At 49.0% G+C, this 26,638-nt stretch overlaps 14 protein-coding genes across 14 annotated transcripts; 5 read left to right on the forward strand and 9 right to left on the reverse strand.

Annotated features, from left to right (window-relative positions):
- Nucleotides 1-355: 355 nt before the first annotated feature.
- N7487_005850 (exosome non-catalytic core subunit CSL4) lies at nt 356-1,096 on the forward strand (the record flags this gene model as incomplete). The annotated part of the gene is made up of 1 exon (XM_056873597.1): nt 356-1,096. One exon carries the CDS (start codon nt 356-358, stop codon nt 1,094-1,096), a length of 741 nt encoding a protein of 246 aa, XP_056731317.1.
- Nucleotides 1,097-1,999: 903 nt separating this feature from the next.
- N7487_005851 (GTPase RIA1) lies at nt 2,000-5,632 on the reverse strand (the record flags this gene model as incomplete). The annotated part of the gene is made up of 6 exons (XM_056873598.1): nt 5,551-5,632; nt 5,462-5,482; nt 4,446-5,386; nt 2,870-4,390; nt 2,495-2,808; nt 2,000-2,379 (listed from the first exon to the last, which is right to left on the reverse strand). Exons 1-6 carry the CDS (start codon nt 5,611-5,613, stop codon nt 2,000-2,002), a joined length of 3,240 nt encoding a protein of 1,079 aa, XP_056731318.1. The 5' UTR covers nt 5,614-5,632.
- Nucleotides 5,633-5,988: 356 nt separating this feature from the next.
- Nucleotides 5,989-6,518, reverse strand: N7487_005852 (uncharacterized protein; the record flags this gene model as incomplete). The annotated part of the gene is made up of 3 exons (XM_056873599.1): nt 5,989-6,264; nt 6,337-6,434; nt 6,491-6,518. 3 exons carry the CDS (start codon nt 6,516-6,518, stop codon nt 5,989-5,991), a joined length of 402 nt encoding a protein of 133 aa, XP_056731319.1.
- A 435-nt stretch (nt 6,519-6,953) lies between these two features.
- N7487_005853 (uncharacterized protein) lies at nt 6,954-8,818 on the forward strand. The gene is made up of 5 exons (XM_056873600.1): nt 6,954-7,001; nt 7,076-7,120; nt 7,170-7,605; nt 7,665-8,128; nt 8,187-8,818. Exons 1-5 carry the CDS (start codon nt 6,989-6,991, stop codon nt 8,651-8,653), a joined length of 1,425 nt encoding a protein of 474 aa, XP_056731320.1. The 5' UTR covers nt 6,954-6,988; the 3' UTR covers nt 8,654-8,818.
- A 266-nt stretch (nt 8,819-9,084) lies between these two features.
- N7487_005854 (putative RING finger domain protein) lies at nt 9,085-10,438 on the forward strand (the record flags this gene model as incomplete). The annotated part of the gene is made up of 3 exons (XM_056873601.1): nt 9,085-9,225; nt 9,310-10,116; nt 10,176-10,438. The coding sequence occupies 3 exons, from the start codon at nt 9,085-9,087 to the stop codon at nt 10,320-10,322; spliced, it is 1,095 nt and encodes a 364-aa protein (XP_056731321.1). The 3' UTR covers nt 10,323-10,438.
- Nucleotides 10,439-11,563: 1,125 nt separating this feature from the next.
- On the reverse strand, nt 11,564-12,696 carry N7487_005855 (uncharacterized protein; the record flags this gene model as incomplete). Its single annotated transcript, XM_056873602.1, has 3 exons — nt 11,564-12,430; nt 12,512-12,535; nt 12,646-12,696. The coding sequence occupies 3 exons, from the start codon at nt 12,694-12,696 to the stop codon at nt 11,564-11,566; spliced, it is 942 nt and encodes a 313-aa protein (XP_056731322.1).
- Nucleotides 12,697-14,273: 1,577 nt separating this feature from the next.
- Nucleotides 14,274-14,954, reverse strand: N7487_005856 (uncharacterized protein; the record flags this gene model as incomplete). The annotated part of the gene is made up of 1 exon (XM_056873603.1): nt 14,274-14,954. The coding sequence occupies one exon, from the start codon at nt 14,952-14,954 to the stop codon at nt 14,274-14,276; it is 681 nt and encodes a 226-aa protein (XP_056731323.1).
- Nucleotides 14,955-16,186: 1,232 nt separating this feature from the next.
- Nucleotides 16,187-16,727, reverse strand: N7487_005857 (mitochondrial 54S ribosomal protein mL43; the record flags this gene model as incomplete). Its single annotated transcript, XM_056873604.1, has 3 exons — nt 16,187-16,478; nt 16,546-16,628; nt 16,689-16,727. The coding sequence occupies 3 exons, from the start codon at nt 16,725-16,727 to the stop codon at nt 16,187-16,189; spliced, it is 414 nt and encodes a 137-aa protein (XP_056731324.1).
- A 95-nt stretch (nt 16,728-16,822) lies between these two features.
- N7487_005858 (U1 small nuclear ribonucleoprotein 70 kDa) lies at nt 16,823-18,445 on the forward strand (the record flags this gene model as incomplete). The annotated part of the gene is made up of 4 exons (XM_056873605.1): nt 16,823-17,237; nt 17,305-17,432; nt 17,492-17,585; nt 17,664-18,445. The coding sequence occupies 4 exons, from the start codon at nt 16,823-16,825 to the stop codon at nt 18,443-18,445; spliced, it is 1,419 nt and encodes a 472-aa protein (XP_056731325.1).
- Nucleotides 18,446-19,028: 583 nt separating this feature from the next.
- Nucleotides 19,029-20,229, reverse strand: N7487_005859 (ribosome assembly factor MRT4). Its single transcript, XM_056873606.1, has 2 exons — nt 19,977-20,229; nt 19,029-19,834 (listed from the first exon to the last, which is right to left on the reverse strand). The coding sequence occupies exons 1-2, from the start codon at nt 20,168-20,170 to the stop codon at nt 19,288-19,290; spliced, it is 741 nt and encodes a 246-aa protein (XP_056731326.1). The 5' UTR covers nt 20,171-20,229; the 3' UTR covers nt 19,029-19,287.
- Nucleotides 20,230-20,421: 192 nt separating this feature from the next.
- On the forward strand, nt 20,422-21,964 carry N7487_005860 (mitochondrial distribution and morphology protein 10; the record flags this gene model as incomplete). The annotated part of the gene is made up of 2 exons (XM_056873607.1): nt 20,422-20,518; nt 20,592-21,964. The coding sequence occupies 2 exons, from the start codon at nt 20,422-20,424 to the stop codon at nt 21,962-21,964; spliced, it is 1,470 nt and encodes a 489-aa protein (XP_056731327.1).
- Nucleotides 21,965-22,221: 257 nt separating this feature from the next.
- On the reverse strand, nt 22,222-23,401 carry N7487_005861 (triose-phosphate isomerase TPI1; the record flags this gene model as incomplete). The annotated part of the gene is made up of 6 exons (XM_056873608.1): nt 22,222-22,250; nt 22,315-22,529; nt 22,596-22,708; nt 22,821-22,895; nt 22,982-23,261; nt 23,364-23,401. The coding sequence occupies 6 exons, from the start codon at nt 23,399-23,401 to the stop codon at nt 22,222-22,224; spliced, it is 750 nt and encodes a 249-aa protein (XP_056731328.1).
- A 13-nt stretch (nt 23,402-23,414) lies between these two features.
- Nucleotides 23,415-23,654, reverse strand: N7487_005862 (uncharacterized protein; the record flags this gene model as incomplete). The annotated part of the gene is made up of 2 exons (XM_056873609.1): nt 23,415-23,530; nt 23,579-23,654. 2 exons carry the CDS (start codon nt 23,652-23,654, stop codon nt 23,415-23,417), a joined length of 192 nt encoding a protein of 63 aa, XP_056731329.1.
- Nucleotides 23,655-25,153: 1,499 nt separating this feature from the next.
- Nucleotides 25,154-26,587, reverse strand: N7487_005863 (uncharacterized protein; the record flags this gene model as incomplete). Its single annotated transcript, XM_056873610.1, has 1 exon — nt 25,154-26,587. The coding sequence occupies one exon, from the start codon at nt 26,585-26,587 to the stop codon at nt 25,154-25,156; it is 1,434 nt and encodes a 477-aa protein (XP_056731330.1).
- Between the last annotated feature and the right edge of the window lie 51 nt (nt 26,588-26,638).

A 26,638-nucleotide genomic window follows, 5' to 3' on the forward strand; every position in this document is an offset into this window, starting at 1 on the left:
TCTTCTGTTGTTGTTATATGGCCATGGTATTTCTGGGCCGGTGTCGCTGTCTCTGTTGTTCCGACGCATACACTGTTTATTCATGCTAGATATGGGCTCTATAATTAATTGCCTGGAGACAGATGGATTCTTCAACAAACTATTGGCATGTTGTAAACTAATTACGTAGTTTGACGTGTTTCAAGTCGTACATCTGTAGTCCAGTATTGTGAGTAGTGTGGGTACAAGCTGTGCCCGGAATAACCTAAACCCGGGCCGTATTATAGCTCCCTAAAAAAAGCTCCGGAAAACTCGCTGCCTTTGCAAACTCCAGAACTCTTCCACCTCAAAATTGGCCCAACCCCAATTTTGCAACATGGCTTCTCTACCACCCATCGCTATTCCTGGGCAACGCCTCGGCCCTCTATCTACATATTCTGCAGGCCCCGGTACACATGTTCAGCAATCCTTCATCTACGCCTCTATCGCTGGTCCCGTGGTTGCAGACCCTGCACAGCCGAAGTCACAAACAAGACCAACTCTCAGAGTGTCACGAGTGATATCTTCCAAGGACCAAGCAGGTTCTACCCCAGCGGTTCCCGTTGCATCGTCAACGACCTCGAAGCCTCGCTACAACACCCTTCCCGCCGTGGACTCCATCGTTCTCGCACGAGTGACCCGTGTGCAGAAGCGACAAGCCACAGTCTCCATTCTCGTCGTTCTGGACGAATCAGCATCACAATATCAAGACCAATCACGAACAGCCTCCGACAATGATAATGTCGCCTCCATTCTCACATCTGCCGCCAACCCAGAGAACCACAGCAGCACCGACGAACTGCGCTTCCAGGCACTTATCCGAAAGGAAGACGTACGGGCTGTTGAGAAGGACCGTGTCGTCATGGATGAGATGTTCCGTGTCGGCGATATCGTTCGCGGTTCTGTTATCTCGCTTGGCGATCAGAGCTTTTACTACATCACTACCGCGCGCAATGATCTCGGTGTTGTCATGGCCCGCAGTGATGCTGGCAACATGATGTTCCCTGTTAGCTGGAAGGAAATGAGAGATCCGGTCACTGGAACTAGTGAGCAGAGGAAGGTCGCCAGACCATTCTGAGAACATGCAATTGTTTGAACTCGGTCCCTCTCCTTGCGTGGCCTTCGGCCTTCTCCTTGAATGGCCAATGGGCTACCTCTACTGTTACCTGGCCACATAGTGCCTCAACAAACAACAACCAAGCAGACTCTACCCCCGTCTACCTAGATGTCGGTGGCAGATCCCCTCATCCCCCGACAGAATTGTCTTTCAACCTCCGGGATCCACGGGTGTCAAAAAAACCACACCCCCCAACCCTCACTGCGAGGAATGCCTTTCAAGCCCCCACACTTGTTCCATGCTCTCAGGCAGCAGCATCCCGCTTGAACATGACGACTTTCATGTTTCACGAATCTAGGAAACGCCCGCCGTTTGACTCGATCCAATGACGCCAACGTGTATTCCTGGACATGTGTATTATTGACATGGATAACGATTTCAGAATAAAGATACCCAACGGAGACATGATTGAAAAATCCATGTCATTTCCGCCCTTCCTTTTCCTTCGATCCTCGATCACAGTCTACCATCCTGTGGTCGCTTTCCCCCTCGCTCTTCTTTCCGAGTAGAGAGGCCTCACCGCCACTACACGTAGACCCTACTGGGTAACCCTCCTTAGTATACACGGTCGAGACCTATGCCATGTCGGACTGTGTTTGTCAAGTGAGGGAGATTGAAGTTTTTCTTTGAAGAACACGCGGAGGACTCTCATCTTCTGTGAACCTCCAATTATTCATCTGTCGTGTCCAAGTCTACTCAGTGCGACTTGACAGATGTTTTCGGAGTGACATCCTAAACACATGTATCCTACATATCCATAATTAATCCTACAAAAAAAAAAAAAAAAAAATCCCCAAATGAAATGCAAATAAATCTCCCATTTTGAACTTTGAACTCTCATCGGAGTAAATTGTACATCCGACCTTACTTCTTCAAGGTCTTCTGCTTCTCAGCATCAATCAACTTCCGTCCCTGAACAACCAATCCCTTACGACTGCGCACAGCATCCATATACCGCTTAGCAACATTCTGCTTATCGGCAAGCTCACCCAGATCCTCAAGTTCTTCCTCGGTAGCAGGTACCCAGAACGGATCCTCGTCGAGAGCCTCGAAGCCCGCGAAGATCAGTTGTGGTTGTGCGGCGCCGGATGTCCGCTTGCGAATCTCCTCAGCGAATCCGAAGGACTCGGCTACGGGGAGGAGAGCGAGAATCGTGAAGAACGGAGTGCCTTCTTTCATGATTTCGGAGAGAATTCGGCCTCGGCGGCGGGTTATTACTGCATAGACACGGCCTAGGACCTCGGCTTTGGGGGTGAAGATGGTGTGTTAGTTGTGGGTTTGTTGTTTGTGTATGGTGGATGGGATGGTGCGAAGGTATATTAGGTAGTAAGTAGGAAGGGAAAGGAATGAAATACTTACTGGTAGCTTGGATCTCGCAACTGTACATTGCGAGCATGATGCGAGGACTCCAGTCCAAGAAACCAGCTGAGATACCTTCACGGACCAGTCTGATTGATTCGCCTGTCAACCGGCCCATGTCAAGCTCATCGCCTGCGCTGGACTGCACAGATAGGTCCTCCAAGAACACGGCCACGCCTTGCATGGGCTCCTGGCATAGGGGGCCTTGGCCCGTTGCGAGCTGGAAGGCATATGCGATCTTGTCGTTGAAGTCACGCACGAGTAGTGCTTGGTGGTTATCACCGTCGATCTGTTGCTTGGTGTCTTCGATCAAGCTAGAAAGGATATGTTAGATATGAACGATAGACACAGTGCTGTTTGGACCGCTATACTCACAATTTCTCGCAGGTGTTGACTGCAGTTGCATCAACGAGAATGTTGGGGCCGACTCTCCGAGGTCCGAAAGCGGTGATTCTGTTGACGACGTTCTTCCATAGCTCCTTATCTTCCTTGACCTCCTCGTTGAACAACTTATCTAGCCCTTCGCGGAACTCCTGCTTGGAGAGAATGTGACCTTCAGGCGCCTCGCCAGTACCGTCAACGGCAGCTTCGGCTTCCTTGTCAGTCTCAGTCTTGCCTTCAGCCTCTGTGCGCTTCTCCGATTGGAGCTGCTTGATAGTTCCGACTTGTTTAGTCAGGAATTCCGTCACGGCCTCTGGCATCGGAACCACACGCAGACGCAGGGTCATTTGCTTGGAAGCGGAAACAGTTAGAACGGCTCCACGTCCAAGGTCGGGGTTCTTGGGCACGGCCATCTCGGGGCCATGAACAATAGTTTCACGGTAGGGGACGATAGCCTCGCCGGTCTGGATTTCACAACGGGCGAAACGCTCGCGCAGATCCGTCACACAACGCTCCAAGTGCAGTTCACCTGCTGTGAGGATAACGTGTTCACCACTAGGTAGCACCTCGTACTGCGCACAAGGATCACTCTGTTCTAGCAAGCGCAAGCCAGTGACCATTTTGCTCAGGTCTGCTGGGTTGACTGGCTCCAGCGCAACTCGGACGATGGGCGGCATGCTCAGCGAAACACCTGCCAAGTTGATACTTCCATCCAGCCTGCTGCAAAGAGTACCTGTCTTCAAGACGTGGCCTGCAAGACCTCCAATTCCGAATACCACACCAGCTGGTACGGACTTGAGGGGTTCAAGAGCTCTGCCCATCATCAGGTACAGATCTGTGACTACGACCTTCTTTGGCTCCGGACTGGCGTGCGGGTGGGCTGGAGAGAACTTGGGCGGGAGAACATAGATCTCATCTCCAACTGAAAGGGTTCCGGAATAGAGTCTGGCGAAACCAATAAGGTGGTCGGGGTCGTCCTTCTCCACTGGCTCTTCTGGCTCCTCCGTCGTCTCGGTAATCAATGAGGTAGTTTCGAAGATTGAGGTCATGCGCTCAAAGTCATCTTCTTGTCCATTACTGCGGGCTTCCGCCTGCATCTTTGCAATCTCCTCCCGCTTGCGACGCGCAAGTTCAAGGGCTTCGGCCGCAGTCATGGCACCTTCGCTACGCTTCTTGTTAGACAGAAGCTCGCTCTCCGGGATGGCAACCATCTTGCTGACGTATGCCACGACGGGAACTTCAGGTCCTGTCTTGAAATCCACCATGGCAGTCTTGATATCATCAGCAATGAAAGCAGCGCCAGGGGATGTTTTGATCATTTCCGGTAGTCGGGCGGCTTGCGCAGCGGGAGGACTGGGGAGATATTCAATGACGGATACCAGTAGCGCAGTAGATAGTGGTAGCCATTGAGAGAACAGCGTATTCATAATGTTCCTGGGATCACGTCCGCGCAAGACATAGACCGGAATATTAATGTTGAGCGATTTGGTGATCTTCTCCAGCAACACCGGGTCACTAGTAAATGTCAATATCAGCGTTAACACAATAGTTTCATTCATTGTCAACTTACCCTTTGCCCTTATCACCACCAGTAGTAGCTTGATAAGCTGCCCAAATGCTATCCAAAACCAATTGAACGAACATGGGCTTCAAAGCACGTCCCTTCAGGTGCTTCACGCCCAAGACGCGCTTAGTCTTAGGGTCTAGATAATAATCTCCCCAAAGCACTTTCTCCAGAACTGTTCGTTTGATTCCGAGTTTCTTCTCGTAAATAGCGGCAAATTGCCGGATTGTGAAAGCCCAGCCATCGACGGCACTGCAGAAGATGACGTTATTTTTCTCAGGTGCGAAATAAAGATCCTCATCGTCGCGCTCCTCAAATTCAGTTCCCTCGGTAATGCTTTGTGCAGATTCATCGTCTACCGATGACTTTTTGTTTTCTTGGTCCCGATTTGCTGCAGCATTGAGACGGTCCTCCATACGCTCACGCCACTGCAAATCTTCTTCCATGCGTTCACCCTGGTAGAAACTACCGATGACAGCATTGACCTGTTCCAACAGTCGACTAAGATGGGAGAAAGCCTCGGCGGGACTCATCTTCAGCTCTGTTACCAAGCGGTCCATCTTATTAATAACTAGGATCGGCTTCAACTGCTCGACCCAAGTCTGCCGCAGGACTGTCACGGTTTGACTACAGACACCCTCGACTGCGTCAACGAGCACAACTGCACCGTCACAAAGACGAGATGCGGTTGAGACCTCGCTGCTGAAATCGATATGACCAGGCGAATCGATAAGGTTAATCAGATATTCCTTCTGCACTGGGTCTGCGTCCGGGCTTGGACGGCGGAGCATCGAGAAGAACAGTGAGATAGCAGAGGACTCCATGGTAATACCTCGAAGCTGCTCATCTGGACGAGAGTCCAGGTAGCGGATCTTACCGGCCAGCTTGGGTGAAATAATGCCATTTGTGGCAATAAGACTATCCGTTAAAGATGTCTTGCCGTGATCCTAAAAATGCAAAAAAAGAAAAGGCGATGAGCATTTGAAAGCGAACAAAATTCCGTGTGCATTTCTTTGACTTACAACGTGGGCCAAAATGCAGATCTGGTGGCTTGAGATTAGTATAAAGTCCTGACATCAGACATCAAAGTGGGATGGAGGGGCACACGCACATTTCTTATGTCCTCGGGCTTCCGCTGTAAGCGGACCAGCTGGTCGACATTAACAACAGGCATCTTGGCAGATATTAAGACCAAGAGCAGGTTGTTTGTAAAATGAATGGAAGGCGAACTGGATCCCGTGAGAAGAAAAAAAGTTGCAAAAAAAAGTTGCTGATAAAGATGCGCCCTTGGCCCAGACCTTCAACAACACTTCAATTATTATTTCACTTGGACTTTTTAAGCTGGGCGGGTTTATATCTTATAGACTGAATACTGTCATTACTACCTATGTATTTTTCTATATGATGGCATCAACCTTGGCAGTCTCTAATCCTATGACGGTATACTGTTCTATTGACTCATCGTGAGTCCTCAAAGAGTTGCACTGAGTCAAATGTTCACGAACTAGAACCTGGCGCAAATACTCCAATTCCCAGCCCTGATAGACTCTTATTCCTCGTCGAACGAGAGCTTGATCTTCTTGGGCTTCTTGGATTTCTTCGAAGTCGCCTTCGGCGGGACTTCTTCAACTTCGGCCTTGTCCTCACCCACCACTTTGGCCTGTTTTCGTTTCCTCTGGCCTCCGACTTCGGTGAGATTGTTCTGTTTGCTGGTGGAAAGTTCTGCTTGGGATTTGTCTTGATTGCCAGAGGAGTTGTCCTTCGCTGAATCTCCAGCCTCGCCCTCTCCTTTCGGGCTGTTTTCACCAACCAGTGCCTTGTATTCCTCTTTGGAGATCACTTCGTTACTTTATTCATCGATATAGGTAGGTTCGTCGTCATCGTCATCCTTATTGACCTTAAGTCTGGTCGGTCTCAAGGCAGGCCGCTCCAAGCGACCGGTGTTGTCTCCATACTGGCCCCGGAGTTTCTGGAGAAATGCAGGCTGCTTTGCATCTGTATAACATGTCAGAACAACATCGGGCACGTGAGAAAGGTGTGAAGCGACATACCATATTCAAACTTTGGGTTCTTAGGCATGGTGGTAATGCTGTATTTGCTTGCTAGCTTTCATGTAAAGCTTTGTACTTGTGCTGCCCTGTGCCTATTTTGTAGATCATTGAGGAAAATCCATTTTGTTCAATTCAAAACGTATAGACAGATTATCTCTTTTGTGCAAAAGCAAGAATTGGAGAATTGCGAAAGTCGATAGCTGCTGGCCTTTACAGCGAGATATTGCGACCATCCAGATTCTAGATCTGATTGGCTCATTGGCCTCACCGTCTCCTTCTCCGCCTTTCCATGCCCCTCATATTACAGTGGAACACCCTCTTTATTTTCTGCCGGACAATTGGCTCTGGACTTACGTCACTGCTGGTCGCAATACTCCGCCCTATTATACCGCCCTCAGCTCATGGCGCTAAACCGCAATAGGACACATCGAAAAGTCCAAGGAGCCGCTCTGCATCAAGACCTCTCCATCAACCCTCATCAACCAATCTCAATTAACTATGCTTTGTGCTAGTGAGTGCCCTACTATTAATTGCAATTCTGTGCTCTTCTTTGAAATAAGTTTCCTAACTCACCTTTTCTCACAGTCTCCGGAGAAGCACCTCAAGTGCCCGTCGTCTCTACCAAGAGCGGTAAGTCTTCAATCTTTGCGCGCACGACATCCATCTCATAATTAAACAGGCAGCGTATTTGAAAAACGCCTCATTGAGGCATACATTGCCGAGCATGGCAAGGATCCCGTGAACGGCGAGGAGCTTACCACCGACGATCTGATCGATCTCAAGTCGCAGCGCGTTGTCCGACCCCGACCCCCTACCCTCACATCTATCCCGTCTCTTCTCGGCGTTTTCCAAGAAGAATGGGATGCCTTGGCCCTGGAAACATTCACTTTGCAGCAAAATCTGGCACAGACAAGACGCGAGCTAAGTTCGGCGCTCTATCAGCACGATGCCGCGGTGCGGGTGATCGCGCGCCTGACGCAAGAGAGGGATGAGGCTCGGGAGGCGCTTTCGAACGTGTCTGTTGGTGCCACTCGCGCTGGAGGAGAGGCTATGCAAGTGGACTCCACGGGCTTGCCCCAGGCAGTATTGGAACGGATTGAGAACACACAGGCAGCGTACGTGGAACTGGTGCTTCTATATTACATTTTTCGATCGATTGCTAACTATTAGACAGACTACAAAAGACCCGGCGTAAGCGCGCAATCCCTGAGGGCTGGGCCTCAAGTGAGGCTATTTCCACATTTAAACCAACTGAGACCTCCGAACCTCTCTACCCCGGTGGCCGTGCTTTGTCTATCAACACGACTGGTGACCTGGCTCTTGTTGGTGGTGTTGACGGTGTGGTTGGTGTCTACTCGCTCTCCCAGAAGACTGTGGTGCAGACTCTCAAGACAGATGGCCCAGTCACCGATGCGGCATGGGCAGGAGACAAGGCCGTTGTTGGCTCTTCTACCGGCTCCGTCAAGGTCTTTGAGAACGGTGCTGAAGTTTCAAGCTTCGCCTCCCACGCCGGTGAGGTGACAGCCGTCGCAGTTCACGCTACTGGTGATATTATTGCTTCTGTTGGTGTTGATAAGAGTTATGTGCTTTATGATCTCGCCACAAACACTGTGGTTTCCCAGATTTTCTCTGATGCAGGTAAGAAGCCACTCTACAAAACACATACGCAAGCGCGATGCTAATCACTTTTATTCAGCCCTGCTCTCTGTCAGCTTCCACCCCGATGGTCACTTGATCGCGGCCGGTGGCGCAGACGGACATGTCAAGATCTTCGATGTCAAGACGGGCGCCGCTGCTGCGGACTATGCCATGTCTGGCCCCGTCAAATGCCTGTTCTTCTCTGAGAACGGTACTTACCTGGCTGCAGTGGCCGCGCAATCCACTACTGTATCGATCTGGGATCTTCGCAGCTCCAAGGAAACCAAGGTACTGGACACTGGAAGCCAGGTTGAGTCGATTTTCTGGGATTACACTGGTCAATTCCTCTTGACTGGTGGCCCCAGTGGAGTGACTGTCCAGCAATTCTCCAAGGCATCCAAGGGGTGGTCAGAGCCTCTGCGGAGTGCAATCCCTGCTACATCAGTTGCTTGGGGATCCGCTGCTCAGAGCATTGTGGCATTGAATGAGGCAGGTGTGGTCACAGTGCTGGCGGCACAGTCATGATTCCCAGGAAAATACTGTAATACTAGAGCATGCTATCTTTTGAATTCTCAATGGTGTTTGTTTTGAAACTGCAGCTCTTAATGCAACTATGTTCACAGACAGTGGATCCATGCCTAGGTGTATATTCAAAATTCACATGTAAACTTAGTCATGAATGAAAAGCCTCCAGGGCTGATTATGAATTCATATCTTTTATTTGCTCCAATCTTACTATAAAACCTGTGACATACTCACAATGGACAGCGATAAATCTCTACAGAAACGAGTTAAATACCTGCTGCCAGAGCCACTTGGTCTTGTCGATTTTGGAATTTTGCCATGCGCCCAACAGCACCCGTGGACTGAGCTGAGCCAAACCTTACTGATGATCCCATACCGCCTTATACCACTGGCAGAGCTCGACCGCCTTTCGACTCGGCCTAGAAACAAAGATGGATCCCAATCTTGCCATTTTACCTCCCTGGCGGTCTTTAATTTCCTCTTTTTCGGCAAAATATCATTTCTTGACTTCAGGTCTAGGCCCTGAAATGAGTGAAAACTCTGGCGTCCAGTTTATGGGCGCCAGGACCAAGGTAAGCCTTCATCGGTCGTGAAACGGGCGGGGCACCTGATCAGATCACCAAGAACCCAGCTAACGACATTCCTATTTCTCTCAGCGAACACATCGTGAAATGGCGACAGATAACGATGGAAGCGGCGATGCCACTTGGGAGCAGCATTTTCACCCCCGCCGCTCCGACTCTCGACCTGAATCGGCCCGCTTGCCACCCAGAAGACACCGAGATGGATTCGACTACCGACGGCCGGTGATGCTTTCGCCTAGAGATAACGTCGTGATCGACTTGACAGATGACCCGGACTCTCCTCCTCAACGAAATGTGACATCATTTCCCGGCCCTCTACATACCCCACATCCGCACCGTCCGAGGTTACGATTTCCACGAGATCTGATGAACCAAACGCCGCCTGTGGCTGATCACCCGACTGTGATTGATCTGGAAGCGGAGACAACAGGTGATTCGGTAAACGTTTCGCCGAACAATGGAGATGTTCAGATTGTTGGCTCTTCCTCCGTCAGGCCGAGACCAATAGAACCAAGATATCTCGACAACAATGGAATTCCAATGCACTTTCGACCCCACATACAGCCGTCTAGAATATCAGAACATGGGCGATCAAGAAGAGGGGCGCCCGCAAGGTCGTACTTCCACACCGAAGAGGAGCTACTCTCGTTCATGTCTGACACGATTCGCTTTGGAGTACCCAGCTTCGACTATAATCCACCTAGTCAGCCAACGCCCCGGCCTCGTCGATCATCGTATAAAGGGCTAGACCCGGCGCCGGAAGGATTCACTCGACTTTTGGCAGAAGATGACGTGCCTGTCTGCCCTAACTGCGGGGACGAGTTGGGAACCGGAGAGGGACTGAAACAACAGATACATATTGCAAAACCATGTGGCCATGTGAGTATTGTCTATCTTCAGACGAGGAAGCCTATTACAAAAACTCACAATTTCCTCAGGTCTATTGCGGCGAATGCGCTGGGAATCGGTCCATTTCAAAGTCCAAAAAGGCAACTTCAAAGACCAAGCCTTTCTCAAAGTGCCAGGTTGCAGGTTGTAATAAACCTGTGAGCAGCCCGACAGCCATGTACCACCTCTATCTATGATTTACCTTGGGCATTGATTTTGCGGGCACTCGTTTGCATTCTGGTGTTATGGCCCTTTTCTTTCCTCATTCCGTCGATACCCAAGATGCATTGAACCGGCAGGCGTTTTATAACGATTTATATCCAATCCAATTACGATTTATTCAGAACTTTCTTAACTTATACATGGCATTCTCTCGCGAGTTTGATAGCTCATCTATCATCTTACGCAGAGTATTACGAAATACATTACCCAATGGGTATATATTTTGCAGGCACATCTATAATGTGTTGTACATGGCGAATTTCCCCTACTAGGGCTTCCCTATTTCCGGTTTCCTGTTTCAGCTGCCGCATCTTTTATGAGGGCAGGCTCGGTGTTATCACGTGATTAGTCCGTGACCTAAATTATGTGGCAACGTTCACTTAACCGCTCCTACCTGAGTTATGTGTTGGGGGAGGGGGGGGTCAAAGCGATGTCAGATGTCACTTGGTAATACCGAACAGTTGCAATACCCCTCCTCGAGATTTACTACTAGCGAAATAAACTGCTACGTGAAAGCCGTATCAACAAACTGTTCTTGTTCTATGTTAAAGGGTAACCGGTTTTCTAGTAAGGTGAGCTGAAAAAATCATACACCCATCTATCCAGAAGTCAGCTATTAAATAATACTCTATGCCGAGGATACTCATGGTGAGTTGCATCAAGATATGATCGAATTCACCACCAGTATCCTGTACGACGGGGGACACACCATTACAGTTGACCGTAATCTAGGACTACCACCGAAGCTGCTTCATGTTGGTGCCAATGCTAATGACTCTTGGGGCTCTCAGACTGGCTGGTAAATATCGTTGCTAAGGATAGAGGGTTGACTGTGAGTCTCCACTTTCGGAATATCAGCCAAGTCATGTTTCGGTACTATACCCCTCAATATCATGATCTAGGAACTATACATATAAAGAGCACTTTATCTTGAGTAGCATGAATGCAACTATCGTATAAAGATTACATTAGGCCGTGCTCTTGGGAAATGTCGGCTACTGGCCTCTCGATTATCAAATGGAGAAATAATACATAGCCTTCACTTATGCAAAGTTTCCATTTCACCACTCGAGTGGTCTGTCCTAAGTACATTTCTGGAAAACTTGTTTTCCTCTGCTAGTTCCCTCTGATAGCTTGTCAATAGCCCAGGTACAGTAATGCCCTCACTTCTCTGCGATAATTCCCATATTCTCCAGGGGCGGACAAGTATGGAAATCTAGACAAGTGTATAGACGCGGTGTATGGATGGGTTTGATGGGACTGCCTGAGAAAATGAATTCTGAAACCATAGATGGAGTAGCGCATCAGCGGCGCTGATTCGTAGCTCCGGTCGCAATCGCAGCATGCGCTCTAGCAGATTGGTCCCTAAATACTCGACCCCGGACATCAGCTGTCTCAGATCTAGGGGCGAGTAAATAGGGAAAAGGGGGTCGAATCCTGGCAACTGACTGACGCCTGGCCAAGTATATTCAGACGGAGTACCCATCACTTGAAATATCTTGAGGAGCTGGTCGGTGTCGGTGTTGCCCGGAAACAAAGCGTGACCGGTGTGCATCTCAGCAATGATACAGCCCGCTGACCAGATATCGAGGCTGGTACTGTAAGAGCAGCTCCCCAATAGCACATCCGGAGGTCGGTACCAGAGGGTGACCACATCGTTCGAGAAAGTGCCGACTGGGATGCCAAAGTCGCGAGCGAGGCCGAAATCCGCCAACTTCAAACGTCCATCCCAACCAATAAGCAGATTCTGAGGCTTAAGATCCCGGTGCAAAACGCTCTTCTCGTGACAGTAGGCTATGCCTTTCAGCATGTCTTGTGCAAATGACTTGATAGTTAGGAGGTCAAGAGCGCCACCTCGGTCATCCATAAAGCGCTTCAAATCCTTGTCCATGTACTCCGACACCATCATGAGCTTTTCACCCGTGTAGAACACATCGTACAGAGCCAGAATGTTCTCGTGATTGAGCTGCTTCATCAGAGAGATCTCACGGATTGTAGTGGACGGGATCCCTTCTTCCGGGTCGAGGTGAATCTCTTTCAGGGCCACCAATTCATTGGTCAGATTGTTCCGACCTTTGAAGACCTAACAACATAATCATGAACGGATATTCCTACAGAAAGACCGAGAATTTTCCCTGGTATCAAGCTGTTGGGGGATACCCACCGTTGCATAGGCACCTTCACCAAGCTGGGGCCAAGTTAGCGGGGTCAAGTCAAACTCCTCATTATCCATTCATGGGGTACCTTCTCGCAGCCACCATATAATGATATGCATAGGGAATCAAAGAAGGCACGAACCTTTTCCAGTTGGTGATAGGACTTCAGGCCTTGAGGTATGATGGCAGCCATTTCGATTTCCTGTAATATGAGGTGAGAGAGGACGTTGAGACAAGTCAAATTAGCTAGACTGAGTGATAAAGATCGAAGGGCAATAATTTGAAGATCAGGTGTCCACGGATGTATGTCAAGCCGGACTTAACGAAATCCCACCCCCGTCGCTCCTTCCTACTCTGAGCACAGGGCAATTCCTTTAACTAAATTATGCACATGTACACTATGTATTTGACCTGGCTGTCGTGAAATGACAAGTACGCCAAGGTACCTTCTATCCATGGATGACTTGTGAGCCTCACAGGTCATCTGTGATTTCGTGGATTTAGTCATGTACATGTAGCTATGGCAGACGCCTGACGCACAGAGTGTTGGTCTCTTCGTAGGTCTTGAGCTAGAAGGAATAGAAGGACTAGAATCATAAAGCCTAGTGTTACAATGTATTACACTCATCCAGAATTTCTGCTAGATATGGTAACACTCCATATGTGAGGGCTGTCAGAACTGAGTAATCCTAAGGCACAGCTATATTATCCCGTAGATGGCGTGGTCAATAAGGCCTAGACAATATTACATGCCTGCTTGTTCAATGTGGGCATCGTTCAGAGTAAAATGAGCCCATAATACAGAGTTGTGCGGGCCGGCCCGGTGTGGAGTTTGTTGTGGGTCACAGTCGAATCCAAGGAGATCCATGGATGTAGGTATGATGGAAGATTATGTTGGGAAGTTCAAATTCAAAGACATCTTGTTAGATTATATGTATATCCCAAACGGGGATGGATCAGCTGGGGAATTCCTAGGGGACGCGTCAGTACGCAAAATCATAGACAAGTTGGATTGTAACCGGACCAAGCAAGTCGCTTTTGTTGTTCAGTCCTAGATACTTAGTTTCACTCACCTTCACCTCATTTTATCATACAGAAGATGGGCGCCTAATTTACACTTTTCGTTCATTGGATGAACTTACATTGTTTGTCTAGCAGAACAATATATGGTGCAGGCCGTTTCATTTCATAACCTAGGCATTGACAGGGATTCCCCCTTTTTTTCTTAATATTATTTAAGATTACTAGCTACTGTGGAACCTATAATCAGGGTCTTTGTTGACTTCAATCCAGCCACCCTTCTATGTTGACTTCGCCCGGAACAACTGCCGAAAACATGCCTCTTCCACCCAAAAGTTCTCACAGTGCTCCCATTTCAGATACAGTACCATAATATATGGTCATAATCAAATCTGAGTCTATCACAGTATTGATTTGATAGGCAATCGAGAGGATAGTCCGACCTTTCAGCCGCTCACCGGGAAGTTCCGTAAAAATGTCTAGCATGGAAATAGCATAGTTTCTTGCTCCTAAGTGCACGGCAGATCATGATCTTTCTATCGTCACCTCCATTTACACTATGTCGGATTACTTGTTGAGTACCAGAGCAAAATTCGGCTTCATAGAGCCACTGGCTGAGTATGGTCAGTTGCCCCATATCTCTATACTAGTACCCAGTGATAGTATTATAATACAAGAGCAGTTGTCAACGCGGCACTACGTATATATAGCATCAAATCAAATTCCTCTCCACAAGTACTTATTCCAAGACTAATAGGACTCAAGACATACTTCGCTCTCGCGAAGTTCCTCCACCTGTGTGACATCTTCAACAAACGTAGCGCCATACTCTCTCATCATCTGTATCTTCTCCTCCATATTCATCGCTAAACTCATTCTCCCAAAATCTTTTGGAAGTTGCCTGTAACTCTCATATCTCAACACCCACACACCCACTCCATCCGTCGGCCAACCGAACACTAGCACCTTTTCTTCTTCCTCCGTCATCTCCCTCGCGCCTAACCGCGCTTCCAGCATATCCTCCCTACTCGACCACCACTTAGCACCAGTCTGTCGCATGAGATTACAGAATCTGTCTTCTTCGTCGACACTAGGAGAGCGCTGCGACTCATGAGAGCGGGAGAGTGATAGGAAGAGCATGTCGAGAAGGTCAGCCTCTTTGACGAGAACTCCACCAGTAGAGGGGTAGCCGTAGACAACGCATCCTCCTGGGCCGGTGCCGAATTCGGTCCGTTCAGTAGTTGATAGACGAGGTAGCATGGAGCATGAGGCCCAGTCGTTCCGCGAGTCCCCTATTACTGTTCTCTGATGGAAATAATTCGAAATAGGATTGATATTGATAGGAAATATACGGCCAATGGTTTGTTGGCTGAGAGTCGATAGAAAGGTAGAGATGATGGCGACGAGCATGATATTGAACCTCCAAGTCATGTCTCAATAAGGCTACAAACAGGATAAGACCGAAGCTCCGAATGAGCGCGCTCTCAGGGTTATGCAGATGACCGTTTCAACACATAGAGGAATCGGGGGAAGCTCCCTTCAACCGATTGGGAAGCGACCTGGATATATACAAGTATAGGATAGGGCCCTACGGCGGCAGCAGTACGAATAGATATCGGCCGATCAATAAACCTAGGCACCTACTAGGCATAGCGAACCCGAGCCACAGGTGGCAGTAAACGGGTCGCGTGTGGGCTTTGGTGCACGTGACGCCAAGACCGACCACGGTGGGCGAGCGGCCTAAAACGGCGTCAAAAGCGGCCCTTTCTGGCCTCCCAATCACCGTGTCATCCATAATTATAGTAGTTAAATTATCGACCTATTTCAAATGTTCTACTGATAATATAAGGGGATTAGTTAGCGCCGTAATTATTCAAGGGAGTAAAATTAGGCTAGCCAGCTCTTGTCACGAGAATGATTGCGATCCCGAGCCTCCTAACCAGCCTAGTATAACTAAACAGTCGCTGGAAAATTAGCCTTGATATTACAACAACTAAGGCACCAAAAGTACCATCTAAGATCAGTAAAGACGGTCTTATGTAGGTTGCTCCGGCTAAAGCCTAAAGTTGCGTGGATTAGTACCTGAGATGAAATAAGACTGCTGGTTTACTTATAGCTCGCTACTTCTATCCTCCACTAGGTTAAACTCCTGAGCTCCCATTTATTGTATTAAGTCTAAGAGAAATAATTGTAGTTTTAGTGTGGAGACTAGGTATATACCACCCCTTTAAGCTATTTTTTGTTAAGAGGTGACTCTTCGACAATGATCGGTCTAGTGTACTGTTGAGTATCTATGGAGATTACTGGTAATACGCCATTCTAACCGACCTAGTAGATAATGTTCCTTCTATGTGGTTTATTTCGCCTAGCGTGTAACCTTTGATACAAAATCAAAGAGTGACACACTTGACCATAGATATAGGTGGTTAATCTTGAGTACAAGTTGATCATTGCACACTTGTCGTCTTCAAATTGATGTAGGCTCGAGCTTGGTATGCATAAAATATGGGTCTCAAAACACCATTGGCTTCCATGTAGCAAATAGACAAGAATGAAGAAATAAAACAGAACCCAGGTCAATAGTACAGTAGGTTGCGGTGGGATACCTGATAATCACCACCGCAAAGAGAACAAGAACCGTAAAAAAAATAAAACCCCTCCATCTAGACACCCCGAAGATCACCGTGGTATGGTGACCAGATACCACGCACACTCTCATTCAAACTTGTAACCGGCTTCTTGACCCGCTTCAACTTCTCTCCACTGGCTTCCTTGAGGAGGTTTGCCTTCTTCAGGATTTCATGGGGTTCCAAGTTCCGTACACAAACAGGCTTCTCGCGGCCATTGATGTAGATGCCCTTGATCAGAGGATGCTTCTGGGGTCGGGGGGAGACACGGATCTCAATCTGAGGGTTTTCGCGGGCGAAGGTGGGGAGGGTTTTCTCCAAGAAAGCACTGGGACATTCAATGTCAGTACGGATGTTTTTGGAAAGGCAGTTTGCACCGTTGAGGATACACCTACACCATGCCCTTTGAGCTGCCCGCCCAGTTGCAGTAATGGAAGTCAAGGCGCTTGCATTGTAGGATGAAGGCACCGGCGCCGTTCTAAGCAGATCACCTGGGTCAGTTCGGCAATTGGATACCAATGATTTGGATTCCACATACCCTGGCCGCCGTAGACGTTCTAATTCCGCGCAACGGCATCGTTCTAGTCGTTAATAGTTATCGTCGTAGTTTACGAGTCGCTATGGCTCTTCCGGGCATTTTCTGGCACACGTGATTTGCCAGGGCGGTGAGTCATGTGCACCAATGGCGTGTGCAGCGACTTCGATCATTCGACGCTAAGACCAGAATTGCGACGCGAAGCTCCCACTCCTGAAGGTTCACTTACCTTCCACGCATTATCTTTACTTTGCGTCCTGACTTTGTCTCCATTAGGTGCACAACTCAGTATGACAGATAAGCTACCTCCGCCACTTTTGGCGCTATTCCAGCCCCGCCCACCCCTTCGATATCTGCCTCCAAGCGATCGCGCACCAGATGACTGCCAAAAGAGCACCATCTCTGGAGTTGCCCAGTTCCTTGCCGATGCTAAAACTTTCGCCGATGAAGTTCCATACAATGCAACTGAAAGCTGGGTGCAGCGCAAATTGCGTGAGAAAACCGAGAAGAAAGAGCAGTTAGAGAAGCAGATAGCGGAGGGACTGCAAAACTGTACGGTTAACCTTCTTTTCGCATTTATTTTTATATTTCAAGAGGCTAATCGAGCTATGTTTTACAGATAATCCGGACAAAGATCCCCAAGCTCGAGGTGACCCATTCAGGACTCTCTTTGTTGGACGTCTCAGTTATGAGGCCAAAGAGGCCGACCTGGAACGAGAGTTTGGCCGATTCGGCCCCATTGAAAGAGTATGTCTTATTCTCCTTATTATTTGTGGAGATAACCAACGCTAACATTGTGGTGACAGATTACCATTGTCAAAGACACAGTCTCAGACAAGAAAAAGAAACCCCACCGAGGCTATGCATTCGTTGTATTCGAGCGTGAGAAGGACATGAGAGGTATCACCACCATGCCAATTTGCTTGGCACTAATCCCACTTAATTCCGTTTTGCGGTAAGAAATGTTGCTGACACCAGTTCTTTCCCCAATATCAGCGGCCTACAAAGAAACAGAGACCCTTAGAATCAAAGGACGACCAGCCGTGGTAGATGTCGAGCGTGGCCGTACCACCAAGGGGTGGAAGCCCCGTCGCTTTGGTGGCGGTCTCGGAGGACGCGGATACACCAAGGCCTTGCCGCCCTCCCGCGGTGGACCTTTCAACGCACCATCTGGACCGGGTGGGTATGGAGGCGGATTCCGCGGAGGCTTCGGTGGCAGAGGCGGAGGTGGTGGCTTCCGTGGTGGAGGTTTCCGCGGCGGGGGCGATCGCTTCGGTGGTCCTCGCGGTGGTATCGGATACCAGGGCAACCGTGGCGGCTTCGGTGGACAAGCGCCCCCTAACGCGCCCTCTGGCCCTGGTGGTGGACGCAGTGGAGGTTTCAGAGGTGGTAGCTTCGGCGGTGATCGTGGTGACCGCGGTGGCGCTGGTGGTAGATTCGACCGTGGTGCAACTGGCAGCAATTCGGAGCCTGTGCGGCCTCGGGATAGCTATGCTGACCGTGACCGCCGTGACTATGACCGTGACGACCGTTACAGAGACCGTGATCGTGACCGCATGGGAGACCGAGGTATGGGAGACCGAAACGGAGACCGATTCCGGGACCGGGATCGTGAACGTGGTGGTGACAGGTATGGCGGCGGCAGCCGTGATGGTGGCCGCGATGGCGGTCGTGATGGTGGCCGGGAGGATTATGGACGCAAGCGAAACCGTGAGGACGAACCTGGATACGATGATCCCCGTTCCAGGAGAAGGTACTAGGCCTTCACTTATCCCCCAGGTCTTACCTCTTTCTTATGAAGTCTGGTTTTGCTTGAGGGTATCACTGATATACCCAGTTTTCATCACTCTTTCTCAAGGGTAAGGGGGTAAATCATGAATTGGCTCATGTGCAATTCAGTCCGCTATAACGATCACAACCGTCAATGTTTTTCCACCTCATGCCACGATATCAACATCAGAACTCGATGTCAACGTGGTGATTCTCTACATCCCCTGCTTGGTCCACCTAAACTCCCCAGCAGACGGAGACACTCATGAATTGTGCTTGTATTCCCCGTTCTATCTATTTTTCTTTCCCTTGGTGTTTTCTTTCTTCCCTTGTGTTCCAATTCTTTTTCCTTTTTTTCCCTTTTCTCCCCCTTTGTCTTAATGAGATCTCGTTTTCTCTGCAGGGGTAAGTATTTGTATTTTAGTCGGTCCTCTTCCGCGCGAAATGGAATCTGGTAAACCATCAGGTACGACCAGGTAAGAACCATGTGAAATGACTGAAGGCAAGTATCTTGCTAGATAAATGAAAGTCTAGGCAATACAGCTAGTGATTCTGCACTACGGTTGATTAATATCCAAGAACGAGGTAAATTTGTAGACTTTTTTCAACCTGGTATCCGAATCTTGTCATAGGCTCATAATCCAGCAGGAGGGAAAGCCCCCCATATAAGGACGAGAGAAAGAGAGATAAAACACACAAGTCTTCAATATATTTGCAAAGAAAGCGCCCTCACCAAACTCCATAAGATGCCCAGCAGAGTTCTTTTTTCGGCCACACGGAAGCCGAATGGGAAAGAGAAGAAATAAAAAACGGAAAAATATAAAGATCCCATCTATGCATCAACATCCATTCCACCCTCAGTCTCGAGGATCTTGACCTCCTCAGTACTCCGCGTCCAGTAGGCCTTGAGATCGACCTTGAACTCGGACGAGGTGATACCGAACATCTTCAACAACGTAGTCTGTCGTGAGTCCAGAGTCTCTCCCTCTTGGCATACGGGGTAACCCTCCTGACCCTCAGTCAACTCAAGCATGACCTTGCCCTTCACCAGACGGGTGGGGACGCCGAGCTTGCGGAGCGCGGGCTCAATGGTGTGGCTGACAGGCTCATCCTGATCAGCGGGGATCTCGCCGCCCCGGGCGGTGACCAGGCCGTTGGGGATGGTGAAAGAACGGGTGGCTTCGGTTCCAGCGCGGGCGAAGTCCTGGGGACGGAAGTTCTCGAAGTATTCGATGACTGATTCCGGAGTGCGGGAGGTGAAGAGCAAGCCGACGGCGCCGGCGAGGAAAGGAGTGAGTTTGCGCACATTGGGCGCGGCTTCGCTTTCGGCATCAGTGCCAAGGGCCTTGCCCATGACCTTGGTCTTACCGAAGAAAACTCTAGAATGATATTATTAGACGATTGATCTTGGTTGAAGGATTTGCATATATCAATATTTGATATCAGATCCACCGCTGGTATTCAAGCGCTTTTTCCGATTCAATAAATCAAGCAAATTCCGGTGGAAGTAGTGATTCTTACCGGCTGTCGGCGAACTCAGTGCGCACATCCTTCAAATAGGTGTTCCGCATGTTATCGACCGCAAAGACAAAAAGGTGATCATATTCCTCGATACATTCCCGGATGTTGGCGAATAGCCGGCGGGTCTGCTCCTTGTGATCTTTCTTGGTGGTCTTCGACTCGTGGACGACGCGCGCACGCTTTGAACGAGGCATGTTGAATTATGATTTTAGAATTGGTGGTTCAATGAATTCAGACAGAAGGTTGGATGTTTCCCCCACAGACATTTTTTCTTCGCTGATAACCGGATTAACCTACCGCCGGGCTTATCCAACGCTAACCTGAATGGGGCAATCAGCTGTGATCCCTCAGGGTGAGTTCACTTCAATTGCGCTTGCTTCAGGTGTTCTTTCTTTCATTTTACGGCGCTAGTCATACTGTCGCCTGCAAGGGCCTAGTCCGGACAATGCTGGACTTTATGGACTACATCCAGCTATCCTTCGCCGAGGCGACCCACTGGAATCGCGACAACTCGTACTCGTCGCTCAACACCACCGCTCAATGTATGTGATTGGTTTATGCCGGAAAGTCTCTATATGGGATAGGGAGATTGTTGATCTAACATATTTTGTGCAGCGATCCTGGATTTTTCCACCCCCGAGCGATTGCGCGTTCACCTTTCGTCATTGTCCACTCCCCATTTTGCTACCAGTTACACACTCGGCACCGTCGGATTGCTCGATGGATCTGTGTCATATCTATTTAGTACCGTGCCATTTAACAACCTACCAAGTGGAAGTGCGTCAATCCCGCTTCGAAAGATATGCCCGGGATACCGCCAAGTGCAGGCCCCCGCGGCCCCGGTCCAGGCCTGGGGATGGGACTCGCTATTAGATGGCGTGAGCATTCCGGGGCTCAAAGATGGAAGTCGCCCAGAACCACCAAATCTCAAAGATGGAGAAAATAATAGAGAAAATGAAGCAAAGCGGAAAGCTACTCTGCTCCATGCTTCTCTCCATCTTCCACCTCCCTCCACTCTATATGCGCTCTTTCTACGCAGAATCTCTACAAATATGCAACTATCACTAGCAGTCTGCTCAACCCAAGGACCGCCGCAATCCAAATCCGCGCCACAGGCCTCAATTCTCACCCAGCTATCCCACGACACGGGCAAGTACAGCAATGAATACCTCTTCAGCACAGACAACGCCCTATTCGGCTGGCGCGGACTCTGGAACTTCGGCCCCGATCCTAGATACACCCGCAAAGACGTCCCGCCACCATTGTCACTCCTTTCCGCAGGCGCAGAGGCATACTATTCCCCGATCTCATCACTGATCGGCATGTCAACGGGCCTGCGATTCACCACATTACCCGCAGCCACCGAGGTCCCGCAATCATCATCATCACCACCTTGCCACACCCGAACACCCATCTCAACCTTCCCATACACCCTGACACTAACATTAGCCCCGATTGTGGGCTCTCTATCTACAACCTACTCCCTCCGCGCCTCGCCCAACCTCGCCTTCAGCTCACGCTTCGGCTTCAACGTCTACAGCTGGGAAAGCGAAATGGTCGCTGGCTGCGAACTATGGCGTCAAACCAAGAAATCTAGCACCTCCAGTGATGACGATCTAGAATGGGCCCGTCGTAAAATGCGCATGCATGACTTCGGCGTTTCCCTGCCTGGTTCACCGGCTTCCCCGCTCCTAGAGGACCCGGCTCGTCCCGAGGGTTCCCTGAGCTCCAGCACTCATGGCGAGGCCGAGACGAGTGACTCTGTCATTAAGTTGCGCATTGATCAGTCTTGGAATGTGCGGCTTCTCTGGGAAGGCCGGGTTAAGGAGCTTTTGGTGAGCGCGGGCGTCGGGCTGGGTCCGGGTTCGTTCTCATCATCACCTTCTGTTTCTTCGGCTTCGGGCAGCGGCTCGGCCCAGAGTGGAGGCGGGGGTCCTGGGATGTCGTATTGGCGTGGCGTTGGGGTCTCGGTGTTGTACTCTTCATAGGTTACGTGCTATTTAAGACTACTACTTGTGTTGTCTAGGCGCATATCATTGGACGGTCTGTTTAGCCAGGGAAATAATTACCCCGCTGGGGTAGCAACGATTATGTGTTATCGAAATATACTTCAGAATTGTACATAGATTCATGATCATATACTTGACATTCCAAGCTTTTGTCTTCTATCTGACGCCTACATCACAGAGCTATTTACTCTGATGATTGGGGCACTCTGGGGGTATTAGTTTCTTTCGGAAACCCCTTAGATGCGGGCGTTGATGATGTCGACGACTGCAGATCTTAGTTAGTACCAATTTGGTGGATAATTTCAGTAGATGGGCTGCTAAGAACTTACAGGCAGGCTTCAAGCTGGCACCGCCAACCAAGAAACCGTCAACATCGGGCTGAGTAGCGAGCTCACGGCAGTTCTTCTCGCTGACGGAGCCACCGTAGATGATGCGAACGTCCTCCTGGGCCTTGGCGGAGATGGACTCGCCGAGCCACTTGCGGATAGCGGCGTGAACTTCCTGGGCCTGCTCGGTGGTGGCGACCTTTCCAGTGCCAATAGCCCTACAGATAGATGTCAGAGATATTCAGGAAATATTTTGATATCGAAGCAATGGGGTAAGTTCATACCAGACGGGCTCGTAGGCAATGACGACCTTCTCCCACTGCTCTGCGCTCAGCTCCTTGGCGGCAGCGTTGAGCTGGCGGGTGACGACCTCGATGGTCTTGTTGGCCTCACGCTCCTACATAAGAAATCGGGTGTGAGCGGGATGCCTTCAGAAAACATATAGCCGGTCTTGACCCGATGACCCACTATCGGGACGAAAATGGGAAAACCGGGTAGTAATGACGTACCTCAAGGGTCTCTCCGATGCAGAAGATGACAGAAACACCACCCTCAATGGCGGCCTTGGTCTTGCGGGCGATGAACTATCGAGTGGCTGTTAGTTAATGCTTCATTTAACTGTGGTGTTTGCGGAGGGTTAGGAGTTTGGGGGGACTCCGGGTATGCATACCTCATCAGTCTCCTTGAGGATCACTCGGCGCTCGCTGTGGCCGATGACAGCCCAGTTAATCTTGTTATCGCGGAGCTGCTCAACGCTGATCTCTCCGGTGAAAGCACCGTTGGGCTTGTCGTAGACGTTCTGGGCAGCAACACCGATCTTGGGGTCGGCAAGCTCGCGGGTCAGAGCGAGGTAGATGGCGGGGGGAGAGATGACGACCTCGGTGCTGTTGTCGAGCTTGGCGGAATTGAGGTTCTTCACGATGTCGGTGATGCTCTGAGCAACACCGTTCCTTTATAGTGTCAATTGCGCGGTCTCTCATGAAAACGAGTAGGCATAGGTAAAAGGATTGAGGGGCTTGAGACCGCGGGGTAGCGAAGCTCGAATAACGTACATCTTGAAGTTACCACCGACGAAGAATTGGCGAGGCATGTTGATAAATAAGTTATGGGGTTTGAAGAGAGAAAGAAGAAGTTTGAGGGATGTTGATAGCTATGGAAGAGGAAGAAGACCGGAAGGAAAGTAAATTGGTGTAAATGGAGGGGCACGCCGATCGGTTGCCTGAATTACTAGGTGTCAATCATGACATCGGTCTCCCTCGGGGCTCACCGGGGGCATCTACTTGGTGCAAAGTACATAGTTCCTTAATTATTATTGACCGGACATCATATGTTTGGACTCCCATTCGTATGGGTTTTTAACATTAGTCGTCCGATCTATTTTCTCCGCCATATCAACAAGCTCCATCAACTGGATCAAACAACGTACCACTTGTGTAAAGTAGGCCCATATACGTTCCTCTGAGCACGACTTGACACTATAGTAGATTTTGTCTGCTTGTAACCAAGGTTTGATGCCCCAAGAAAGTGCAAATGAGGAATCAGCTTTGTTACGAGTGGGCAGTGAATGATCTGAACTATCTATGTGTCTAATATGCGAGCTAATGTAAGGTAGTCAAATATGCGGTTGGTGACTTAAAGGACCTGCAGTAACCCCCTAAAACATACCACTGTCTGAAAGCCCCGTCAAAAACCAAGATGCTTAGTTATCAGCCAAAGCTCCCGAGGTCATCTAGACCCGGTGTCAGCTGGGCGCGGTATATGGGGTATCAAATCTCGCCCAATACTTTGGATCATGTACACATATTTCTGACAAATTACTCTATTTCTACATAGCTATAAGTCCAAACAGATAAGCTGTCGTACATTAAGACAGAGTTATAGCGTAGGTACTAAGAATTTACTCTCAGAACTGGATTTTTAGAGATTGGTGTATTCAGTAGCTATAATATAATTACTCATAGTACATACTGCAGGAGAATCCACTGTCACTAACGGTAATCTAATAGCCTATACAGAGTATTATACGTTAAGACGATAAGCCAGACATTTTTTGCATTCCATATCATTCAATCTCAATCTATTGTCATAAACTGTGTGATTTGAAGCAAAAAAAGAACGAACGTCAGCACTAGGGTTCGAACCTAGGATCACGAATGAACTAGATACCTCGAATAGAGATTCACTGGAGATGGTGTTAGAATACAATTTCTAAAATTGAAATATTAAGATGATACGAACAGTCTAGCGCCTTAACCACTCGGCCATACTGACGTGCAGGGTTATTCTTCTTAGAGAAACCGACTGATACATATGTGAACAATTGAAGTACATAGATTTGTAAAAACAATACACTTACCATTCTAGTGTTCACCGGCACCTCCAGCTGGGGCGTGGGCGCTATTATTTCTAGGGCTGACGATTTACACAAAGTATTATGGGCCCATCCTAGCACTTATGTGACCACCGCTTTCGGACAATAAGCACCAGGCAGACAAGTAGATTGCAGAGTGTCAAGGAAACATATGATGTCTTCTTCCCTGATCAATCAAGGGACTGCAATATGTCCCGAGAGAGATAGGCAGCGTTGGATATTATAAACTGATGTCATTGTTGATTTACATTGGTGTAGTTATGCTTCAGAAAATATCATTAGAGTGGTCTGAAGAATGTTGGAATAATATTTTGGATTGACAAAATCAGCTCTGAAAACACATCCATTCTGTTTATATAAATTATATAAATATGACTATTCCAAACTAACGGTGCAAAAAAAACAGTTCCTGTGACGGCAAGAGAAACCAGCACACATAACCAAAAGATTCAAAGTAAAAGAATGTCTCAGTCACATGGCTTCCTTCTTCTCTTTGATAGCGCAACGACAGGTACAGCGACACACTGCTGGTGTATCCCTCACTGGTTGACGACGCTCAAAGTGACGCACTCCAGAACGGGCTCTCTTCAGCCATTTATCCCGGTGTCCAAGACTTTCTTCACGGCGATCAAGCATTCGGCTTCGGACCTCATTGTCGTTCATCAGCTGCGTTCGATATCTTTTACCAGGCACAGAGCCTGATTGAGCCCCTTCAGCCCGTCTAGGGCCAAGAGCTTTGACTGGAGGTGCCTCAAATTGGCCGCGGAGGTCATGATTCCTCTCATTTCTTCTATCAAGGCTACGGCTCTGAGACTTTCGGCGAGAATGAGGTCCATAGCTTGACTCGCGGCGATAAGGACCGGCATTATGCTCTCGGAAAGAGGCCTTGTTTAGCTGTGGCTCTTGGCACTCAACCTCAGTCTCAGTTTCCATGCTTTCTAGGTCATCTGTTGCGGTTGTGTCGTCGGATTCATCAGAAAGCATAGATGCATCATCTGGGTCGCTGTTGTTTTCCGATGAACAATCTGAACTATCCTCAAGACTCATCTCGCTGCTGTTTGTGGCACTGAGGGCTGGACTTGCTGGCCTATTGTTGTCAGTTGCAGGTGCAGTTGACCGGGCGGATTCATGCAAATGGTCCCGTGATCCTGCAGGATGACTTGTCTCATCATGTGGATGCGTGGCTTCAAACTGCTGGCCATTTGGGTCGTCGTGGGCTGCCCGGGTTGAAACCAATCGTGCAAAATGGTTCATTGCAGGAGCCAAGTGGGGAGGCAAATCGTGCAGTATAGGCCGCAAATTATTCTCATTTTGATTGGGCATCTGATGATTATCTCTGTGATGAGACCACATAGGTGGGTTATTTGTATCCAATGGAAGTGGTTTCCCAATAGCCACAGAGCCACCCATCAAGGTTCTGGAAAATGCCTGGGTGTTCACGGGCCTTTGCATGATGATGACATCCATGGAGACTGTTTCATGGTCACTGCGACGAGTGTGTCGGGTCTTGGATATCTTGGAGTGTTCTTTGACGTAGACACAGCTCCACTCAGCAAGTGGATTACTGTTCTTTTGCTCGTCAATCAGTTGATTTATATGAGCGCGCAAGGTATCGGAGGATAGTTTCCGGTATTGCTGCACTGGGGGCTTCCGATCTGCCCTCTTCTGAACCATCTCGATGTATTCATCTTGATTCAGATTCATGAGTGTCCGTTTTACACAAGTCCAGGTTGCACTTTGTTTGGGCATAGCCTTGAAAAAGGTGAAGCCCTCATAAACCGGACTTGCTGATTGGGAGCCACAGTATCTCTGGACATATTGCAAATGAACTACCGGAGACAGTGGGTTTGGGTTTGGGATGTCGTTTGAGGTTTGCATCGCATTGTCGGTGTTAATGGCAGACATTGTTCAGGAAAGATGTTTTTGTTTCTTAGGAAATGTGCTTCTTGGAGGAGA

Source organism: Penicillium crustosum, assembly GCF_028827405.1.
Source record: "Penicillium crustosum strain IBT 35664 chromosome Unknown utg000002l_segment0_segment0, whole genome shotgun sequence".
In the NCBI taxonomy this organism is placed as follows: Eukaryota; Fungi; Ascomycota; class Eurotiomycetes; order Eurotiales; family Aspergillaceae; genus Penicillium; species Penicillium crustosum.

Coding starts and splice junctions, on each gene's coding strand:
- N7487_005853 (XM_056873600.1), top strand. Junction 7,121..7,169: donor CGTCGTCTCTACCAAGAGCG/GTAAGTCTTCAA, acceptor ATAATTAAACAG/GCAGCGTATTTGAAAAACGC. Junction 8,129..8,186: donor CCAGATTTTCTCTGATGCAG/GTAAGAAGCCAC, acceptor ACTTTTATTCAG/CCCTGCTCTCTGTCAGCTTC.
- N7487_005859 (XM_056873606.1), bottom strand. CDS start 20,170: ATGCCTCGTTCAAAGCGTGCGCGCGTCGTCCACGAGTCGAAGACCACC. Junction 19,835..19,976: donor ACTGAGTTCGCCGACAGCCG/GTAAGAATCACT, acceptor ATATCATTCTAG/AGTTTTCTTCGGTAAGACCA.